The 21094-nt window shown below is 34.9% G+C and overlaps 1 protein-coding gene and 1 long non-coding RNA gene across 5 annotated transcripts in view; one reads left to right on the forward strand and one right to left on the reverse strand.

The window, feature by feature from the left end:
- LOC143231763 (lachesin-like) overlaps positions 1–21094 on the forward strand; it is a 179385-nt gene that overhangs the window by 142727 nt on the left and 15564 nt on the right. For all 4 annotated transcript variants that reach the window (XM_076466403.1, XM_076466404.1, XM_076466407.1 and 1 more), the window contains exon 8: positions 5389–5463. In XM_076466403.1, coding sequence (XP_076322518.1) covers positions 5389–5463 — 75 coding nt within the window. The remainder of the gene's footprint in view (positions 1–5388; positions 5464–21094) is intronic.
- LOC143231764 (uncharacterized) overlaps positions 1–21094 on the reverse strand; it is a 128962-nt gene that overhangs the window by 46396 nt on the left and 61472 nt on the right. The gene's annotated exons all lie outside the window — the stretch shown is intronic.

The raw sequence follows: 21094 nt of genomic DNA on the forward strand, positions 1-21094 counted from the left end.
CCAGTATTGAGTATATTAACAGTCAGTACAACTGTTTCCCACCAGTACTGTGTATATTAACAGTCAGTACAACAGTTTTCCACCAGTATTGTGTATATTAACAGTCAGTACAACAGTTTCCCACCAGTATTGTGTATATTAACAGTTAATACCATAGATTTCCACCAGTATTGCGTATATTAACAGTGAGTACAACAGTTTTCCACCAGTATTGAGTATATTAACAGTCAGTACAACAGTTTTCCACCAGTATTGTGTATATAAACAGTCAGTACAACAGTTTCCCACCAGCCTTGTGTATATTAACAGTCAGTACAACAGTTTCTCACCAGTATTGTGTATATTAACAGTCAGTACAACAGTTTTCCACCAGTATTGTGTATATTAACAGTCAGTACAACAGTTTCCCACCAGTATTGTGTATATTAACAGTCAGTACAACAGTTTCCCACCAGCTTTGTGTGTATTAACAGTCAGTACAATAGTTTTCCACCAGCTTTGTGTATATTAACAGTTAGTACAACAGTTTCCCACCAGTATTGTGTATGTTAACAGTCAGTACAACAGTTTCCCACCAGCTTTGTGTATATTAACAGTCAGTAGAACAGTTTCCCACCAGCCTTGTGTATATTAACAGTCAGTAGAACAGTTTCCCACCAGCCTTGTGAAAATTAACAGTCAGTACAACAGTTTCCCACCAGTATTGTGTATATTAACAGTCAGTACAACAGTTTCTTACCAGTATTGTGTATATTAACAGTCAGTACAACAGTTTCCCACCAGTATTGTGTATTTTAAGAGTCAGTAGAACAGTTTCCCACCAGCCTTGTGTATATTAACAGTCAGTAGAACAGTTTCCCACCAGCCTTGTGTATATTAACAGTCAGTACAACAGTTTTCCACCAGCCTTGTGTATATTAACCGTCAGTACAACAGTTTCCCACCAGTATTGTGTATATTAACAGTCAGTAGAACAGTTTCCCACCAGCCTTGTGTATATTAACAGTCAGTAGAACAGTTTCCCACCAGCCTTGTGTATATTAACAGTCAGTACAACAGTTTCCCATCAGTATTGTGTATATTAATATTCAGTACAACAGTTTCCCACCAGCCTTGTGTATATTAACAGTCAGTACAACTGTTTTCCACCAGCATTGTGTATATTAACAGTCAGTACAACAGTTTCTCACCAGTATTGTGTATATTAACAGTCAGTACAACAGTTTTCTTCCAGTATTGTGTATATTAACAGTCAGTACAACTGTTTTCCTCCATTATTGTGTATATTAACAGTTAGTACAACAGTTTTCCACCAGTATTGTGTATATTAACAGTTAATACCATAGTTTTCCACCAGTTTTGTGTATATTAACAGTTAATACCATAGTTTTCCACCAGTATTGTGTATATTAACAGTCAGTACAACAGTTTCCCAGCAGTATTGTGTATATTAACAGTTAATACCATAGTATTCCACCAGTATTGTGTATATTAACAGTCAGTACAACAGTTTCTCACCAGTATTGTGTATATTAACAGTCAGTACAACAGTTTTCCACCAGCCTTGTGTATATTAAAATTCAGTACATCAGTTTCCCACCAGCCTTGTGTATATTAACAGTCAGTACAACAGTTTCCCACCCGTATTGTGTATATTAACAGTCAGTACAACAGTTTTCCACCAGCCTTGTGTATATTAACAGTCAGTACAACAGTTTTTCACCAGTATTGTGTATATTAACAGTCAGTACAACAGTTTCCCACCAGTATTGTGTATATTCACAGTTAGTACAACAGTTTTCCATCAGTAATGTGTATATTAACAGTCAGTACAACAGTTTCTCCACCAGCCTTGTGTATATTAACAGTCAGTACAACAGTTTTCCATCAGTATTGTGTATATTAACAGTTAGTACAACAGTTTTGTACCAGTATTGTGCATATAATCAGATTTGTTTTTTTGTTTGTTTTTAATTTCGCATAAAGCCACACGAGGGTTATCTGCGCTAGTCGTCCTTAATTTAGCAGTGTAAGACTAGAGAGAAGGCAGCTGGTCATCACCACCCACCTCCAACACTTGGGCTACTCTTTTACTTACGAATAGTGAGATTGACCGTAACATTATAACGACCCCACAGGGAGAGGGTGAGCATGTTTGGTGCGATGGGGATTCGAATTCGCGACACTCAGATTATGCGTTGAACGCCTTAACCCACCTGGCCATGCCGGGCCTTTTATTAACAGAATACATCAGTTTTTCCACCAATTATTGTGCATAATAAGTGATAAGACACCAGGTTTTGTCATCAGTATTGTATATTAATAAAATAATACACTGTGTGTGTGTGTGTTTTTTTTTTCTTAGAGCAAAGCCACATTGGGCAATCTGCTCAGCCCACCGAGATGAATCGAAACCCTGATTTTAGCGTTGTAAATCCGGAGGCATACCGCTGTACTAGCGGGGGGCATATTTATATATGACCCACGAGTGCGTAAAATATGTAGTGTTTTTTGTTTTAAACAAATTTTCAGTCATAAAGTATTGATGTAAATACTAAACGTAGATTATGTTTTTGGTTACATGTTTTAATTTCTTTTTTTAAATTTAATATTTGAGTTTAAAACTTTGCCAACGAAATGCGTGTTAAGAGCTAGTGGATATTTGGAGACAGTGTGTGGTTTTTTTGGTAGGTTCTATTTTATGTGTTAAAAATAATCATGGGGTAGAGTGTGAGAAATCAAGGGGATAACCATTACTTTGTAATGTGTCATGAATTATTGAAATTTCTGAGCGAAGACAGAACAGATATTGTAGGCTTTGTTGATAAGACGTAGGACGAGGTTATATTTGAAGTTGTCTGGTATAAAACTGTTGAACTGAGTGTATAAGCCACTAAATGTTTACTTATAGTAAGTAGAAGACGTGGCAAAGAAACTATTCATTTTGTTTATTTGAACGTCTGATAAAACACACTAACTTATTGTTTTCTTCAATGTCACATGTAAAGTTTACACATGTGTGTTTTGAGTGCAGTTATCCCAAAACTTCTTGGTGTTATCAGTGTTGTGAAACAGTAGAAAGGTTATCTTCTACATAACACTGGTTTGTAAGGAATGTTATCCAGCCATAGACGCTGAACCTGGAGGTGATTCCATTTCTACTCTGTTTATCTGGTCAGAAAAATGACTATTAAATAAGAAGTGATTGTCCTTGAGGGTCACTTTTAGAAACTGTACACATTTTTGTTGGTTAGAGTGCAGACTATTCATGGTAGGTAATAACTGTTTACTAATTATTTTAATTGTTTACTAAAGTGGGACCTTAATGAATAATGACCAAATATTAAAGCTGGCTATGATGAACTGGTCTCCATTATGAAATACAGATGTCTCTTAAGGAAATAAAAGAATCTTATTTATTGTGTTTAATGCAACTACTAGATACTTAGCAAGTTACTAGGTGTGTTTATTTAATTTTTTGATTTCGCGCAAAGCTACACGAGAGCTATCTGCGCTAGCCGCCCCTAATTTTGCAGTGTAAGACTAGAGGGAAGGCAACTAGTTGTTACTACCCGCCGCTAACTCTTGGGCTATTCTTTTACCAACGAATAGTGGGATTGACCGTCGCATTATAACGCTCCCACGGCTGAAAGGGCGATCATGTTTGGTGTGACGCGGATTCGAACCAGCTACTCTGAGATGACTAGTCGAGCGCCCTAATCAACTGGCCACGCTGGGCTTCTAGGTGTTGGAACCAATAGTACATAGAATAACTCTAACAGGTAAACCATGTTTGTGTATTTTTGCTAAGTTTTATATAGAACCAATACTAAAACCAATAGGTAAAGTTGTGTAAAAACGTTGTCAGCAGCTGATGTTATTTTTTGTAGATCGAATATTATGATCTAATTTTAATGCTGATGTTAAAATTTAGGGAAATTCCGAAACTTGTGTGGTTAAATGATTTCCTTGGTATTACTGTGTTTTTGCTATTTACTACACAAATTCGTTTTTCACCTGTTGAATTAGTTTCGAAGCACATTAGTTTCAAGTAACATCAAAAACATCTAATATCATAACATAATATTATAATTTCCAAATTTTTAAGACTAAAATATATGTGTATGTTAGATAAAACTCTATAATTTACAAGGATTATTTAACACAGACAAAAAGGAATTGATCAGTCCCAGATCCAATGAAAGATTGGTCAAACTGTCGACCAAATCTTTCTGGTTTGTGGAGAAAAGTTAGCTGTATTCGTTTTTTTCTAATCAGTCTTAACTATCGGCAATCATTGTACCTACAATAAGTATAGATTATTTTCCTAAAGATTTTATGCCGTTGTTGTTTTTAAAGTTAACAGTTCTTCCTTGGTGGTGATGTGGCGCTTCAGTCAATGATGTCTAGTTTGTGCGAAAAAGACCAATCTTTGACCAAAATGATATATTGTGTGTATTATTATTATGTAAATTTTTAAGTTTAATTTCATGGATGCTTATTATATTCTCAAACGTGGAGGCTTCGAGATACAGTTTGACAGCACTGGTCTTATTGACATGCTAAGAATGGTGGCGCTGCTAATGAGTTAGATTTCTGTTTGTTTTGGAATTTCGCACAAACCTACTCCATGGCTACATACGTTAGCCGTCTCTAATTTTGCAGTGTAAGACTCGAGGGAAGGCAACTAGTGATCACCACCCGCCGCCAATTCTTGGGCTACTCTTTCACCAACGAATAGTGGGATTAACCCTCACTTATACCGCTCCCACGGCTGAAAGGGCGATCGTTTTTGGTGTAACGCGGATTCGAACCTGCGACCCTCGGATTACAAGTCGAGTGCCTTAACCACCTGGCGATGCCGGGCCCCAGCAGTAAATCTGTATAATTATGACGTTGCAAATCGGTTTTTGACATTATTAGTCAAATATATTTCTGCTTGTTTTGAATTTCGCGCAAAGCTACACGAGCGCTATTTGCGCTAACCGTCCGTAATTTAGCAGTGTAAGACTAGAGGGAAGGCAGCTAGTCATCATCACCCATCGCCAACTCTTAGGCTACTCTTTTACCAACGAATAGTGGGATTGACCGTCACTTTATAAGGCCCCCAGGTTGAAAGGGCGAGAATGTTTGGTGCGACAATCGGGAAACGAGTCGAGTGCCTTAACTATCTGGCTAGGTATGGCCTGCGTTAAATTTGTACTTTATCTACACCGTTATTAATTATATTTAATTACAAGTTGAATTTATTGGGGTTGTTTTAAGTAACGAGAAGCCATTATATTCTTCTAATGAACCTGTGAACTTACTGTAGCACGTAATGTTTAAGTGCTTGTGTCAAAAGGTATGTTTTATAGCTCTATCAAGTTTCTGGTTATATACTTTCAGATGACATGCCAAGCCATAGCGAATTGGAAGAAGATTTAAAACTTCTTTCTAAAGAACCGCCGCAAACAACTAAGGGTAGGCTCGGAAGACACTTACATTATCTTTACAAGTAATGTAACATATGAGATGTGTACAAAGCAACACTAGCTAAAGAATAAAAAAGGAACAGATGAAACCTGAGTTTAAATTTATGTTGTTGATGTTTAAAACAAATCGCAAATTATGAGTTGTTACCTTTCTTAATGTCCATAGTATCATGTGTTTATATATGTACTTATAGTATTCACAGATAAATACATTTGTTGTATTTATATCGCTCGAAGAATTCGGGCGGGATTAAGTGGTTCGTTTTTTAACTTCGCGCAAAGGTGCACGAGAGATATCTGTCGTCCCTAATTTAGCAGTGTAAGACTAGAGGGAAGGGAACTAGTCATCACCACCAACCGCCAACTATTGGGCTACTCTTTTACCAACGAATAGTGGGATTGACTGAAACATTATAACGTACCCACAGCTGAAAGGGAGAGCATGTTTGGTGCGTCTCTTAGATTACGAGTCGAGTGCCTTAACAACCCGGCCATGCCGGGTCTGGGGTTAATTCTGAAACGCAAGTTACGTCGGTGGTGTTCAGTGTGTTGAATGGGTAACTCATGAGGTGTTTAGTGTGTAACATAAAAGAACTAAGGTGGTGTGCAGTGGGTAACACAAACGACTCATGTGGTGTTTGATGTGTAACATAAAGGAATGAGGTGGTGTTCGGTGTGTAACATAAAGGACTCATGTGGTGTTTGATGTGTAACATAAAGAACTCATGTGGTGTTTGATGTGTAACATAAAGAACTCATGTGGTGTTTGATGTGTAACATAAAGGACTCACGTGGTGTTTGATGTGTAACATAAAGAAATGAGGTGGTGTTCGGTGTGTAACATAAAGGACTCATGTGGTGTTTGATGTGTAACATAAAGGAATGAGGTAGTGTTCGGTGTGTAACATAAAGGACTCATGTGGTGTTTGATGTGTAACATAAAGGAATGAGGTAGTGTTCGGTGTGTAACATAAAGGACTCATGTGGTGTTTGATGTGTAACATAAAAAACTCATGTGGTGTTTGATGTGTAACATAAAGGAATGAGGTGGTGTTGGACGTGTAACATAAAGGACTCATGTGGTGTTTGATGTGTAACATAAAGGACTCATGTGGTGTTTGATGTGTAACATAAAGGAATGAGGTAGTGTTCGGGTGTTTGATGTGTAACATAAAGGAATGAGGTAGTGTTGGACGTGTAACATAAAGGAATGAGGTAGTGTTGGACGTGTAACATAAAGGAATGAGGTGGTGTTGGACGTGTAACATAAAGGACTCATGTGGTGTTGGACGTGTAACATAAAGGAATGAGGTGGTGTTGGACGTGTAACATAAAGGACTCATGTGGTGTTTGATGTGTAACATAAAGGAATGAGGTGGTGTTGGACGTGTAACATAAAGGACTCATGTGGTGTTTGATGTGTAACATAAAGGAATGAGGTGGTGTTGGACGTGTAACATAAAGGACTCATGTGGTGTTTGATGTGTAACATAAAGGAATGAGGTGGTGTTGGACGTGTAACATAAAGGACTCATGTGGTGTTTGATGTGTAACATAAAGGAATGAGGTGGTGTTGGACGTGTAACATAAAGGACTCATGTGGTGTTTGATGTGTAACATAAAGAACTCATGTGGTGTTTGATGTGTAACATAAAGGACTCATGTGGTGTTTGATGTGTAACATAAAGGAATGAGGTAGTGTTCGGTGTGTAACATAAAGGAATGAGGTAGTGTTGGACGTGCAACATAAAGGAATGAGGTAGTGTTGGACGTGTAACATAAAGGAATGAGGTAGTGTTCGGTGTGTAACATAAAGGACTCATGTGGTGTTTGATGTGTAACATAAAGGAATGAGGTAGTGTTCGGTGTGTAACATAAAGGACTCATGTGGTGTTTGATGTGTAACATAAAGGAATGAGGTAGTGTTAGGTGTGTAACATAAAGGACTCATGTGGTGTTCGGTGTGTAACATAAAGGACTCATGTGGTGTTTGATGTGTAACATAAAGGAATGAGGTAGTGTTGGACGTGCAACATAAAGGAATGAGGTAGTGTTGGACGTGTAACATAAAGGAATGAGGTAGTGTTCGGTGTGTAACATAAAGGACTCATGTGGTGTTTGATGTAACATAAAGGAATGAGGTAGTGTTCTGTGTGTAACATAAAAAGGACTCATGTGGTGTTTGATGTGTAACATAAAGGAATGAGGTAGTGTTAGGTGTGTAACATAAAGGACTCATGTGGTGTTTGATGTGTAACATAAAGGAATGAGGTGGTGTTTGATGTGTAACATAAAGGAATGAGGTAGTGTTCGGTGTGTAACATAAAGGAATGAGGTAGTGTTGGACGTGTAACATAAAGGAATGAGGTAGTGTTGGACGTGCAACATAAAGGAATGAGGTAGTGTTGGACGTGTAACATAAAGGAATGAGGTAGTGTTCGGTGTGTAACATAAAGGAATGAGGTAGTGTTGGACGTGTAACATAAAGGACTCATGTGGTGTTTGATGACATAAAGGAATGAGGTAGTGTTAGGTGTGTAACATAAAGGAATGAGGTGGTGTTTGATGTGTAACATAAAGGAATGAGGTAGTGTTCGGTGTGCAACATAAAGGAATGAGGTGGTGTTTGATGTGTAACATAAAGGACTCGTGTGGTGTTTGACCGGAACGAGGTGTGGTGTAAAGGAACGAGGTAGTGTTCGGTGTGCAACATAAAGGAATGAGGTAGTGTTAACATAAGGACCCATGTGGTGTTTGAACATAAAGGAACGAGGTGGTGTGTTGATGTGCAACATAAAGGAATGAACGAGGTAGTGTTCGGTGTGCAATAAAGGACATAAAGGAATGAGGTGGTGTTTGATGGTGTGTAACATAAAGGACATAAAGGAACATGTGGTGTTTGATGTGCAACATAAAGGAATGAGGTAGTGTTCGTGTGTCGGAACGAGGTAGTGTTGGACGTGGTAACATAAAGGAATGAGGTAGTGTTCGGTGTGCAACATAAAGGAACGAGGTAGTGTTCGGTGTGGACTCAACATAAAGGACCCATGTGGTGTTTGATGTGTAACATAAAAGGATGTGTAACATAAAGGAACGAGTAGTGTTCGGTGTGTAACATAAAGGAATGAGGTAGTGTTGGTGGACGTGCAACATAAAGGAATGACGTTGGAAACATAAAGGAATGAGGTAGTGTTGGACGTGTAACATAAAGGAACGAGGTAGTGTTCGGTGTGTAACATAAAGGACTCATTTGTGTTTGATGTGATGTGTAACATAAAGGAACGAGGTAGTGTTTGTGTGTAACATAAAGGACCCATGTAGTGTTTGATGTGCAGCATAAAGAATGGTAGTGTTCGGTGTGTAACATAAAGGACTCATGTGGTGTTTGATGTGTAACATAAAGGAATGAGGTAGTGTTAGGTGTGTAACATAAAGGACTCATGTGGTGTTTGATGTGTAACATAAAGGAATGAGGTGGTGTTTGATGTGTAACATAAAGGACTCATGTGGTGTTTGATGTGTAACATAAAGGACTCATGTGGTGTTTGATGTGTAACATAAAGAACTCATGTGGTGTTTGATGTGTAACATAAAGGACTCATGTGGTGTTCGGTTTGTAACATAGGTAATGAGTTCTTGATACACGTCATATGAACAATATCAAATTATCTGTCTTTAATAAATGTAAATTTGAGAAACACTTAATGTTAATATTCAGTGAAATCTTTATCTCCAATTCAATGTACACTTATTTTCCTCCTGTTACTGTTAAGATAAAAATGTATTAACTTCCAAATGTATTTTTATTTTCTCTCTCTCGGTTACTATGATCAACTGCTATTTAATACTTTGACAAATTTCTTCAATATAATAAATATATACAAAATCAACGAACCAAGGAGATGTTCATCCCATCAGTTTCTCTTTGTATAGAATGTGTTGATACGTTTTACACTTAATATCGTAGTGTTCATCTGTACACTTTAACCACCAGTAAGAAATATTAAGTCAATCGCCCCTTAATTTCCAGTGAAATGTAGTTCCGTGTTAACACTCAAGTGTTATGAGTGAAATGTTTACGTCACCATTGTCAAAAAGGAATGCCAATATTTTTAACATTGTTGTCAAAGTTAGGTTTGGTGATGAAGAAACGCTGTTGGTTGATTAGTTACGTGTTAACAGTCAAGTGTTATGACTTAGCGTTGCAGTAACACACACCTGCGATATTTTTATTGTCTTGAAACCTTTACATGTTCCACAATAATTCCTGTACGCTGAACCAAACATGATATCCATTTTTCTCCATCATGTACAGATTTTCGCACAAAATGTCACATGTAATTTTAAATAAATGGACCATTTTCATTGAAATCAGGCCACATTTTGTTGTATTTAAAACGTTGACAACCACTGACTCTAGATTTCTCTAGACCGGTCGCGACGTGAGAATCTTGTCGATCGTTCTAGAACCCATGATAAACACATCGCTAGAATATAAACGGTTTACAGGCCGCATGACGTGGCATTGCTACATGGTATTTGTTTGTGCTACACTTTAACATTATTTTGTTCTTTAAAATATTATTTACTCGTCGCTATGACAACAAGATATTGTTCAAATGATCCAAACACATTCTGTTATATTTTTGGTAAAGTTGATCCAACTAAGAGTTTTTATCCCCTGTAAAAAATCCTTACGTGAGAGTGTAAAAATGAATATTATTTTCAAAATCTTAGAAGTTGAATTATAGAAAATGAAAATAAGTTTCAGGAAGTTTAAATTCGCAAACCTGTGTTATTAAAGAAAAAAATGTCAGTATATGTTAACTGATTTTAAACTAAAAACAAGGACCGTAAAAGGTTAAAAAGGATTTTAAAAATATTTGAAGGCATAAGTACAGAAGAAATGAGGTTTCTTTTTGTTGTTAAAAAGGCATTCTATCATTCTTGTGCATTACATATATGTAGTAACATAACTGTACCAAAATATAGGAACATAACTACATTCAAAGATAGTAATATAACAGTACCAAAATATAATAACATAGCTATACCAAAATATAGGAGCATGTCTATACCAAAATACTGGAATATAACTATACCAAAATATAGGAACATATCTATATCAAAATATAATATCATAATAACATATTAACGTAATTATTCCAAAACATAGCAACATAATTATATCAAACACAGTAATATAATTATACCAAAACGTAGTTTCAAACACTTACCTAGACAATGTTTACATGTCAAATACAACTAGTCCTAGCAAATGGATTAATACAAAATTACAAGAATTAGATAATTTTGCTTTACTGGTGAACTTGTGTCATGGAAGAAATCAGTATTAGTTTAGGACTTGTATAACTGTATACTATATTCTAGTCTATTTCTCTGGTTATATAGGGTTTACCGGCATTTACCATTCTTCTAATATATAATTAGGCTTAGCTCGGTTGCAACTGCGCTTTATTACATACAAATGCGCATAAAACGTGTGTTGGCTTCACACTTTCTAGGGTTTCATATGCTCGAGGACAAAACCGTATGCAACGTTGTCAGAAGCTACATAAATGAATTTACATCAGTTAAAGTTTCTAATCACTATTACCGAAGGTGAACTTAATTATTAAGTAATGCAGTAAAGCGTGATTTATAATTGGCCCATGGAAACATTACAGTAAATCTTGTAATAATATTTATATGTAATAGGCCCTTGGAAACATTACAGTAAAACTTGTAATAATATTTATATGTAATAGGCCCTTGGAAACATTACAGTAAAACTTGAATAATATTTATATGTAATAAGTCCGAAGAAAGCATTAGAGTAAAACTTGTAAAATATTTATATGTAATAGGTCCGTAGAAAGCATTACAGTAAAACTTGTAATAATATTTATATGTAATAGTTCCGTAGAAAGCATTACAGTAAAACTTGTAATAATATTTATATGTAATAGGTCCGTAGAAAGCATTACAGTAAAACTTGTAATAATATTTATATGTAATAGGTCCGTAGAAAGCATTACAGTAAAACTTGTAATAATATTTATATGTAATAGATCCATAGAAAGCATTACAGTAAAACTTGTAATAATATTTATATGTGATTGGTCTGTAGAAAGCATTACAGTAAAACTTGTAATAATATTTATATGTAATTGGTCTGTAGAAAGCATTACAGTAAAACTTATAATGATATTTATATGTAATAGGTCCGTAGAAAGCATTACAATAAAACCTGTAATAATATTTATATGTAATAGGTCCGTAGAAAGCATTACAATAAAACCTGTAATAATATTTATATGATTACAGGTTTATAAAAAGCGTTACAGTAAACCTGTAAACTAATAGAACTCGAAACATGTGCACATCGATAGTTTAATATAACAACAAATACACAAATAAAATTCAAGAAGTTGATCCGTAAGGGGGACACAGAGCAGACTCTGAAGGTTTGTGTGAAAACTACAGACTAACAGTGTTCATTCAATCCTTTATGGTTCTGAGAGTGAATAAACGCATCTATGTGTTTCCTAAAACGAATGCTTAAGATATAACAGAACACACAGGTAATGAAGTCATTCTGAAGACAGTCAAGACAAACCTATTGTTGTGTGAAAATTTAACAAAGAGGCAACGGAGTTTTATAGAACATATCATGAGAACAACAGAGATTCCAAACATCATTATGACAGGAGGACAAAGACAGATGCTGCTATCAACAGTTGCTAAGGAACAAAGAATTAACACTCTAGAAGTGATAATAGAGACAGGAAACAGGGGTTAATGAAGGACCATGACAACCAATATTCCAGATGGACATGGTAACTTGAGACAGAGAATAAAATATTAGATAAATACATGTGTACAAACGGGTAACGAAATCAATAATAAGAAGCGAACGACGTTTCCACCTTCATCGTCAGGTTCACAAAGAAAGAAAGAGGTAACTAACGGATAGCTGACCACATGTTTGAACGGGGTTGTGTAATTGAGTGTAGGAATGTATAGGGCGTGCTTAGATGTTTGATTATATTTATTAATATAGGTATAAAGGTGTTCCTTTGTATTGGTTTATTTTGGGTTTGAGTTGTTGTATAAGTAAGGCTTCTTTAATTTTGTGGTTATGTTTTGTTTCTTTATTTAGTATTTGGGTGTTTTTATGGTTTTGTTTGTTTTGAATTAAGCACAAAGCTACACAGTGGGTTATCTGTGCTCTGCTCACCACGGGTATCGAAACCAGGATTTTAGCGTTGTAAGTCCGCAGACATACCGCTGAGCCACTGGGAAGCTTATGGTTATGTTGTGTTTATTTGATTTGCAGTGTTCGAAAACGTGTGAAGGTGATTTTTTATGTTCTTTGAATCTGGTTTCGATTTTTCTACTTGTTTCTCCAATATAGAAGTTGTGGCAGTTATCACATTGTATTTTATAAATAATGTTGGTGCGGTGTTTCTCAGTGTAGTTTTTACATGGTATAGACCTCAGTTTTGTGCCTGGGTTTTAATAAATTTGGTAGTAACTGGAATGTCATTTTTGTTGCTAGTTTTCGCCAAATGTTGGTTATTTTTTTGCTGATGTCGGGAATATATGGTATACAGCAGTATATGGTTTCGTGATTTTTTGAATCGTGAGATATATTTACTTTAGTTGGTTGATTTTGCTTTCTGTCTAGGTGTGTGGGTATAATGTTTCCTACGGTTTGTGGAGGAAACTTATTGATGTTGATGAAGTATTGTTTTATTTTGTCTAATTCATCGTTAATTTTATCTGGTGAGCATAGTTTTATGGCTGTGTTTATTTGGTTTATTAGTATGTTGAGATTTTGTTTTGTTTCATGTGCTGAGTCACAAAACTAAGGTCTATATTATGTAAAAACTACATTGACAAAACTTTTTTTAATGGAACAGGGCTAATAAATGGTTAATTCGACTTTTTTTTAATGGAACAGTACTAATAAATGATTAATTCGAGTTTTTTAAAGGAACAGGACTATTAAATGGTTAATTGATTTTTTTTTTGGAACGGGACTAATAAATGGTTAATTCGACTTTTTTTTAATGGAACAGGACTAATGAATGGTTAATTCGACTTTTTTAATGGAACAGGTCTAATAAATGGTTAATTCAGCTTTTTTAATGGAACAGGACTAATAAACGGTTAATTCGAGTTTTTTTTTAACGAAACAGGAGTAGTAAATGGTTAATTCGAATTGTTTTTAAGGAACAGGACTAATAAATGGTTAATTCCTCTTCTTTAATGGAACGGAATTAATAAATGGTTAATTCATTTTTTTTAATGAAACAGGACTAATAAATGGTTAATTTGACTTTTTTTTTAATGGAACAGGTCTAATAAATGATTAATGCGAGTTTTTTAATGGAACAGGGCTAATAAATGATTAATTTGAGATTTTTTAATCGAACAGGACTAATAAATGGTTAATTAGACTTTTTTTTAATGGAACAGGACTAATAAATGGTTAATTCGAGTTTTTTAATGGAACAGGGCTAATAAATGATTAATTTGACATTTTTTAATCGAACAGGACTAATAAATGGTTAATTAGACTTTTCTTAATGGAACAGGACTAATAAATGGTTAATTCCTCATTTTTAAGGGAACAGGACTAATAAATGGTTAATTCCTCTTTTTTAATGGAACAGGACTAATAAATGGTTAATTCGACTTTTTTTAATGGAACAGGACTAATAAAAAGTTAATTCAAACATTTTAATGAAACAGGACTAATAAATGGTTAATTCGACTTTTTTAATGTATCAGGGCTAATAAATTATTTATTCGACTTTTTTTAATGGAACAGGACTAATAAATGGTTAATTCGAGTTTTTTAATGGAACAGGGCTAATAAATAATTAATTCTACTTTTTGATAATAGAACAGGTTTAATAAATGGTTAATTCGACTTTTTTTTAAATGGAACACGGCTGATAAATGGTTAATTCGACTTTTTTAATGGAACAGGGCTAATAAATGATTAATTCGAGTTTTTTAATGGAACATTGCTAATAAATGGTTAATTCGACTCTTTTAATGGAACAGGGCTAATAAATGATTAATTCGACGTTTTTTAATGGAATAGGAGTAATAAATGGTTGATTCGACTTTTTTAATGGAACAGGACTAATAAATGATTAATTTGACATTTTAGTGGAACAGGGATAATAAATGATTAATTCCAGTTTTGTAATGGAACAGGGCTAATAAATTGTTAATTCGACTTTTTTTTAATAAAACAGGTCTAATAAATGGTTAATTTGACTTTTTGTAATGGAACAGGACTAATAAATGGTTAATTCGAGATTTTAATAGAACAGGGCTAATAACTGGTTAATTCGAGTTTTTTTAATGGAACAGGACTAGTAAATGGCTAATTCGAATTGTTTTTAGGAACAGGACTAATAAATGGTTAATTCCTCTTTTTTAATGGAACGGAATTAATAAATGATTAATTTGACTTTTTTTAATGGAACAGGTCTAATAAATGATTAATGCGAGTTTTTTAATGGAACAGGGCTAATAAAAGATTAATTCGAGTTTTTTTTATGGAACAGGAGTAATAAATAGTTAAATCGAGTTTTTTTAATGGAACAGGGCTAATAAATGATTAATTTGACATTTTTTAATCGAACAGGACTAATAAATGGTTAATTAGACTTTTTTTTAATGGAACAGGACTAATAAATGGTTAATTCCTCATTTTTAATGGAACAGGACAAATAAATGGTTAATTCCTCTTTTTTAATGGAACAGGACTAATAAAAAGTTAATTCGACTCTTTTAATGGAACAGGAGTAATAAATATTTAATTAGACTTTTTTTTTAATGGAACAGGACTAATAAATGGTTAATTCCTCATTTTTAAGGGAACAGGACAAATAAATGGTTAATTCCTCTTTTTTAATGGAACAGGGCTAATAAATGATTAATTCGAATTTTTATTAATGGAACAGGACTAATAAATGGTTAATTCGACTTTTGTAATGGAACAGGAGTAATAAATATTTAATTCGACTTTTTTAATGGAACAGGACTAATAAATGTTTAATTCGACTTTTTTAATGGAACAGGACTAATAAATGGTTAATTCGATATTTTTAATGGAACAGGACTAATAAATGGTTAATTCGATATTTTTAATGGAACAGGGCTAATAAATGATTAATTCGACTTTTTTAATGGAACAGGACTAATAAATGTTTAATTCGACTTTTTTAATGGAACAGGACTAATAAATGGTTAATTCGATATTTTTAATGGAACAGGACTAATAAATGATTAATTCGAGTTTTTTAATGGAATAGGGCTAATAAATGGTTAATTCGAGTTTTTTAATAGAGCTGTAGTAATAAGTGGTTAATTTTACTTTTTTTAATGGTACAGGACTAATAAATGGTTAAATCGACTTTTTAAAAATAAAACAGGACTAATAAATGGTTAATTTTACTTTTTAATGGAACATGTCTAATAAATGGTTAATTAGACTTTTTTAATGGAACAGGTCTAATAAATGGTTAGTTCGACTTTTTTAATGGAACAGGTCTAATAAATGGTTAATTCGGGTTTTTTAATGGAACAGGACTAAGAAATGGTAAATTTTGGTGATAAGATAATACGAGTTTAAAACTATAATACAAAGTGTAGTTTAATTTTGATAATAAAAATATAATTTTCATCTGCTAATGACAAAATAGGATTTTCCTCGACCTAAAAAGTCCTAAGAGGACAAATATTTAACTAAGTTTTCAAAATAAAGATTGACCAATAGAAACACTGATCATATGAGCTAATAACATCCACACGGTTAGGTTATAACACCAGAAACTACAGTGCCTCTGCAACTAACTTCAAATTTATATCTCTAATGAACGAGAACACGAAATGGCGTTGTGTTAATATTTTTTTTTTTCTAACAATGAAAAACCGACTTTCAATCCATAATGATAATAAAACGACACCATCATTAGGGATACGTCGAGTGGCTGTCTAGATTAATTGATTTAGTAAATGTACTATCAACAAAAAAACACACAAACCACGAGAAAAATCAAGATATATTTGTATATGGTAGTATAGATATTTTTATCTCGTTACCATGGTAGCAGAAAGGTAAGCATTTATCATGAAATGACAGCTTTATAAACCTCTGACATTAGTCGGTGTTCTTTCTTCAAACGTATTTTGTAAGTTACTGGAAGGTAGAGTAGAAAGGCTATACATACATAGTTCTAGTCTTGCCAACAGAAAAGCAATTACTTTCCCTAGTCATGTTAGTAATAAAGATACAATCTATTTAATGGAGCTACACAGGGTTTTCTCATTTTTATTTGCCAATTTCAACTTCTTTCTCTTGGTATTTCAAACTGACAAACACATCAAAGCCGTTTCTGGTAAAACAAGGCTATCATAATGAGACAGTAACTAAAATTTATCACAATATTAAACAGCCAATAAATGTTTTATTCCACTACCAACCCATCATAACCATGACCAGTTAAGAGATCTGCTGTATGCTAATATCATGCTCCTCATAATGTTAAGAAGACAATCCGTTGTGTGACAATATCTTAGTCGCAAGTGTTAACTAGATAAAAGTCCATTGTTAATGTAATTTGTGCCTGATCTACTGTATTACAAACTTATATGTGTCTAGAAAAACAAACAAACAAATAACAGGTTTAAAAACATAGAAAATGAGTAGAACTCAGATTTTGACTATTTATATTGATTGTGTGAGAAAATGCAAGTTATGAATTTTTATACAAATTTAAACCTGGTTTATCAAACCTCTATACCTTTAGATAAAATATTCAAAATTAACGAAGTCTCACTTTCTTATCTCCAAATTTATTTATTAATACGAAGTAAAATGTATTGCTAGTAAACCACTTAGGGTTTAATAGTTTATAATGAATAACGTTTAACCACACGATTAGCCCTAATCTCTATTTTATACATGCACAATATGTGAATGTATTCACTTTATCTCCTTGTATCAAATCTAAACTGAGAAAGTAAATTACATAAATGTAACGTACTCATGTTAAGCCTAATTACAGCACTCTAATATGATTATTGGCTGTCAGTTCGTTTTGCAGCTATATAAACAGTTACTGGCTACACGTTACAGTGGGTTTATACACTGTTACTCTATTTTACTGTAACGTAATCATGTTAAATCTAATAACAGTACTTTGATATGATTATTGGCTAACAGTTCATTGTGCAGCTGTGTAGACAGCTACCAGCTACAAGTTATCACTCACGGTAGGCTTAAACACTGTTACTGAAGGAACAAATTAATTGTTATTTCTATTCTGAAGTGTCCCTAATTCCTACTTTTGTCTATTCGTATTTTCTGATTTTTGTTCCAGGATAAATACTTAGTTCATCATATAGTTTTCACTCAGTGAAACAAATAGATCAAGTAACAATGTATCTTAAGATGGCTGGTATGGGTAACAATGTATCTTAAGATGGCTAGTATGGGTAACAATGTATCACAAGACAACTGGTATGGGTTACAATGTATCACAAGACAGCTGGTATGGGTAACAATGTATCACAAGACAGCTGGTATGGGTAACAATGTATCTTAAGATGGTTGGTATGGGTAACAATGTATCACAAGACAGCTGGTATGGGTAACAATGTATCACAAGACAGCTGGTATGAGTAACAATGTATCTTAAGATGGTTGGTATGGGTAACAATGTATCACAAGACAGCTGGTATGGGTAACAATGTATCACAAGACGGCTGGTATGAGTAACAATGTATCTTAAGATGGTTGGTATGGGTAACAATGTATCACAAGACAGCTGGTATGGGTAACAATGTATCACAAGACGGCTGGTATGGGTAACAATGTATCACAAGACAGCTGGTATGGGTAACAATGTATCACAAGACAGCTGGTATGAGTAACAATGTATCACAAGACAGCTGGTATGGGTAACAATGTATCTTAAGATGGCTGGTATGGGTAACAATGTATCTTAAGATGGCTGGTATGGGTAACAATGTATCACAAGACAGCTGGTATGGGTTACAATGTATCACAAGACAGTTGGTATGGGTAACAATGTATCACAAGACAGCTGGTATGGGTAACAATGTATCTTAAGATGGTTGGTATGGGTAACAATGTATCACAAGACAGCTGGTATGGGTAACAATGTATCACAAGACAGCTGGTATGGGTAACAATGTATCTTAAGATGGCTGGTATGGGTAACAATGTATCACAAGACAGCTGGTATGAGTAACAATGTATCACAAGACAGCTGGTATGGGTTACAATGTATCACAAGACAGCTGGTATGGGTAACAATGTATCACAAGACGGCTGGTATGGGTAACAATGTATCACAAGACAGCTGGTATGGGTAACAATGTATCACAAGACAGCTGGTATGAGTAACAATGTATCTTAAGATGGCTGGTATGGGTAACAATGTATCTTAAGATGGCTGGTATGGGTAACAATGTATCACAAGACAGCTGGTATGGGTAACAATGTATCACAAGACAGCTGGTATGGGTAACAATGTATCTTAAGATGGCTGGTATGGGTAACAATGTATCTTAAGATGGTTGGTATGGGTAACAATGTATCACAAGACAGCTGGTATGAGTAACAATGTATCACAAGACAGCTGGTATGGGTAACAATGTATCTTAAGATGGCTGGTATGGGTAACAATGTATCTTAAGATGGCTGGTATGGGTAACAATGTATCTTAAGATGGCTGGTATGGGTAACAATGTATCACAAGACAGCTGGTATGGGTAACAATGTATCACAAGACAGCTGGTATGGGTAACAATGTATCACAAGACAGCTGGTATGGGTAACAATGTATCTTAAGATGGTTGGTATGGGTAACAATGTATCTTAAGATGGCTGGTATGGGTAACAATGTATCACAAGACAGCTGGTATGAGTAACAATGTATCACAAGACAGCTGGTATGGGTAACAATGTATCACAAGACAGCTGATATGGGTAACAATGTATCTTAAGATGGTTGGTATGGGTAACAATGTATCTTAAGATGGCTGGTATGGGTAACAATGTATCACAAGACAGCTGGTATGAGTAACAATGTATCACAAGACAGCTGGTATGGGTAACAATGTATCACAAGACAGCTGGTATGGGTAACAATGTATCTTAAGATGGCTGGTATGGGTAACAATGTATCTTAAGATAGCTGGTATGGGTAACAATGTATCTTAAGATGGCTGGTATGGGTAACAATGTATCACAAGACAGCTGGTATGGGTAACAATGTATCACAAGACAGCTGGTATGGGTAACAATGTATCACAAGACAGCTGGTATGAGTAACAATGTATCTTAAGATGGTTGGTATGGGTAACAATGTATCACAAGACAACTGGTATGGGTAACAATGTATCACAAGACAGCTGGTATGAGTAACAATGTATCTTAAGATGGTTGGTATGGGTAACAATGTATCACAAGACAGCTGGTATGGGTAACAATGTATCACAAGACGGCTGGTATGGGTAACAATGTATCACAAGACAGCTGGTATGGGTAACAATGTATCACAAGACAGCTGGCATGAGTAACAATGTATCACAAGACAGCTGGTATGGGTAACAATGTATCTTAAGATGGCTGGTATGGGTAACAATGTATCTTAAGATGGCTGGTATGGGTAACAATGTATCTTAAGATGGCTGGTATGGGTAACAATGTATCACAAGACAGCTGGTATGGGTTACAATGTATCACAAGACAGCTGGTATGGGTAACAATGTATCACAAGACAGCTGGTATGGGTAACAATGTATCTTAAGATGGTTGGTATGGGTAACAATGTATCACAAGACAGCTGGTATGGGTAACAATGTATCACAAGACAGCTGGTATGAGTAACAATGTATCTTAAGATGGTTGGTATGGGTAACAATGTATCTTAAGATGGCTGGTATGGGTAACAATGTATCACAAGACAGCTGGTATGGGTAACAATGTATCACAAGACAGCTGGTATGGGTAACAATGTATCACAAGACAGCTGATATGGGTAACAATGTATCACAAGACAGCTGGTATGGGTAACAATGTATCACAAGACAGCTGGTATGGGTAACAATGTATCACAAGACAGCTGGTATGGGTAACAATGTATCACAAGACAGCTGGTATGGGTAACAATGTATCACAAGACAGCTGGTATGGGTAACAATGTATCACAAGACAGCTGGTATGGGTAACAATGTATCACAAGACAGCTGATATGGGTAACAATGTATCACAAGACAGCTGATATGGGTAACAATGTATCTTAAGATGGTTGGTATGGGTAACAATGTATCTTAAGATGGCTGGTATGGGTAACAATGTATCACAAGACAGCTGGTATGAGTAACAATGTATCACAAGACAGCTGGTATGGGTAACAATGTATCTTAAGATGGCTGGTATGGGTAACAATGTATCTTAAGATGGCTGGTATGGGTAACAATGTATCTTAAGATGGCTGGTATGGGTAACAATGTATCACAAGACAGCTGGTATGGGTAACAACGTATCACAAGACAGCTGA

The sequence above is a fragment of the Tachypleus tridentatus genome, chromosome 11, assembly GCF_004210375.1.
Source record: "Tachypleus tridentatus isolate NWPU-2018 chromosome 11, ASM421037v1, whole genome shotgun sequence".
Classification (NCBI taxonomy): Eukaryota; Metazoa; Arthropoda; class Merostomata; order Xiphosura; family Limulidae; genus Tachypleus; species Tachypleus tridentatus.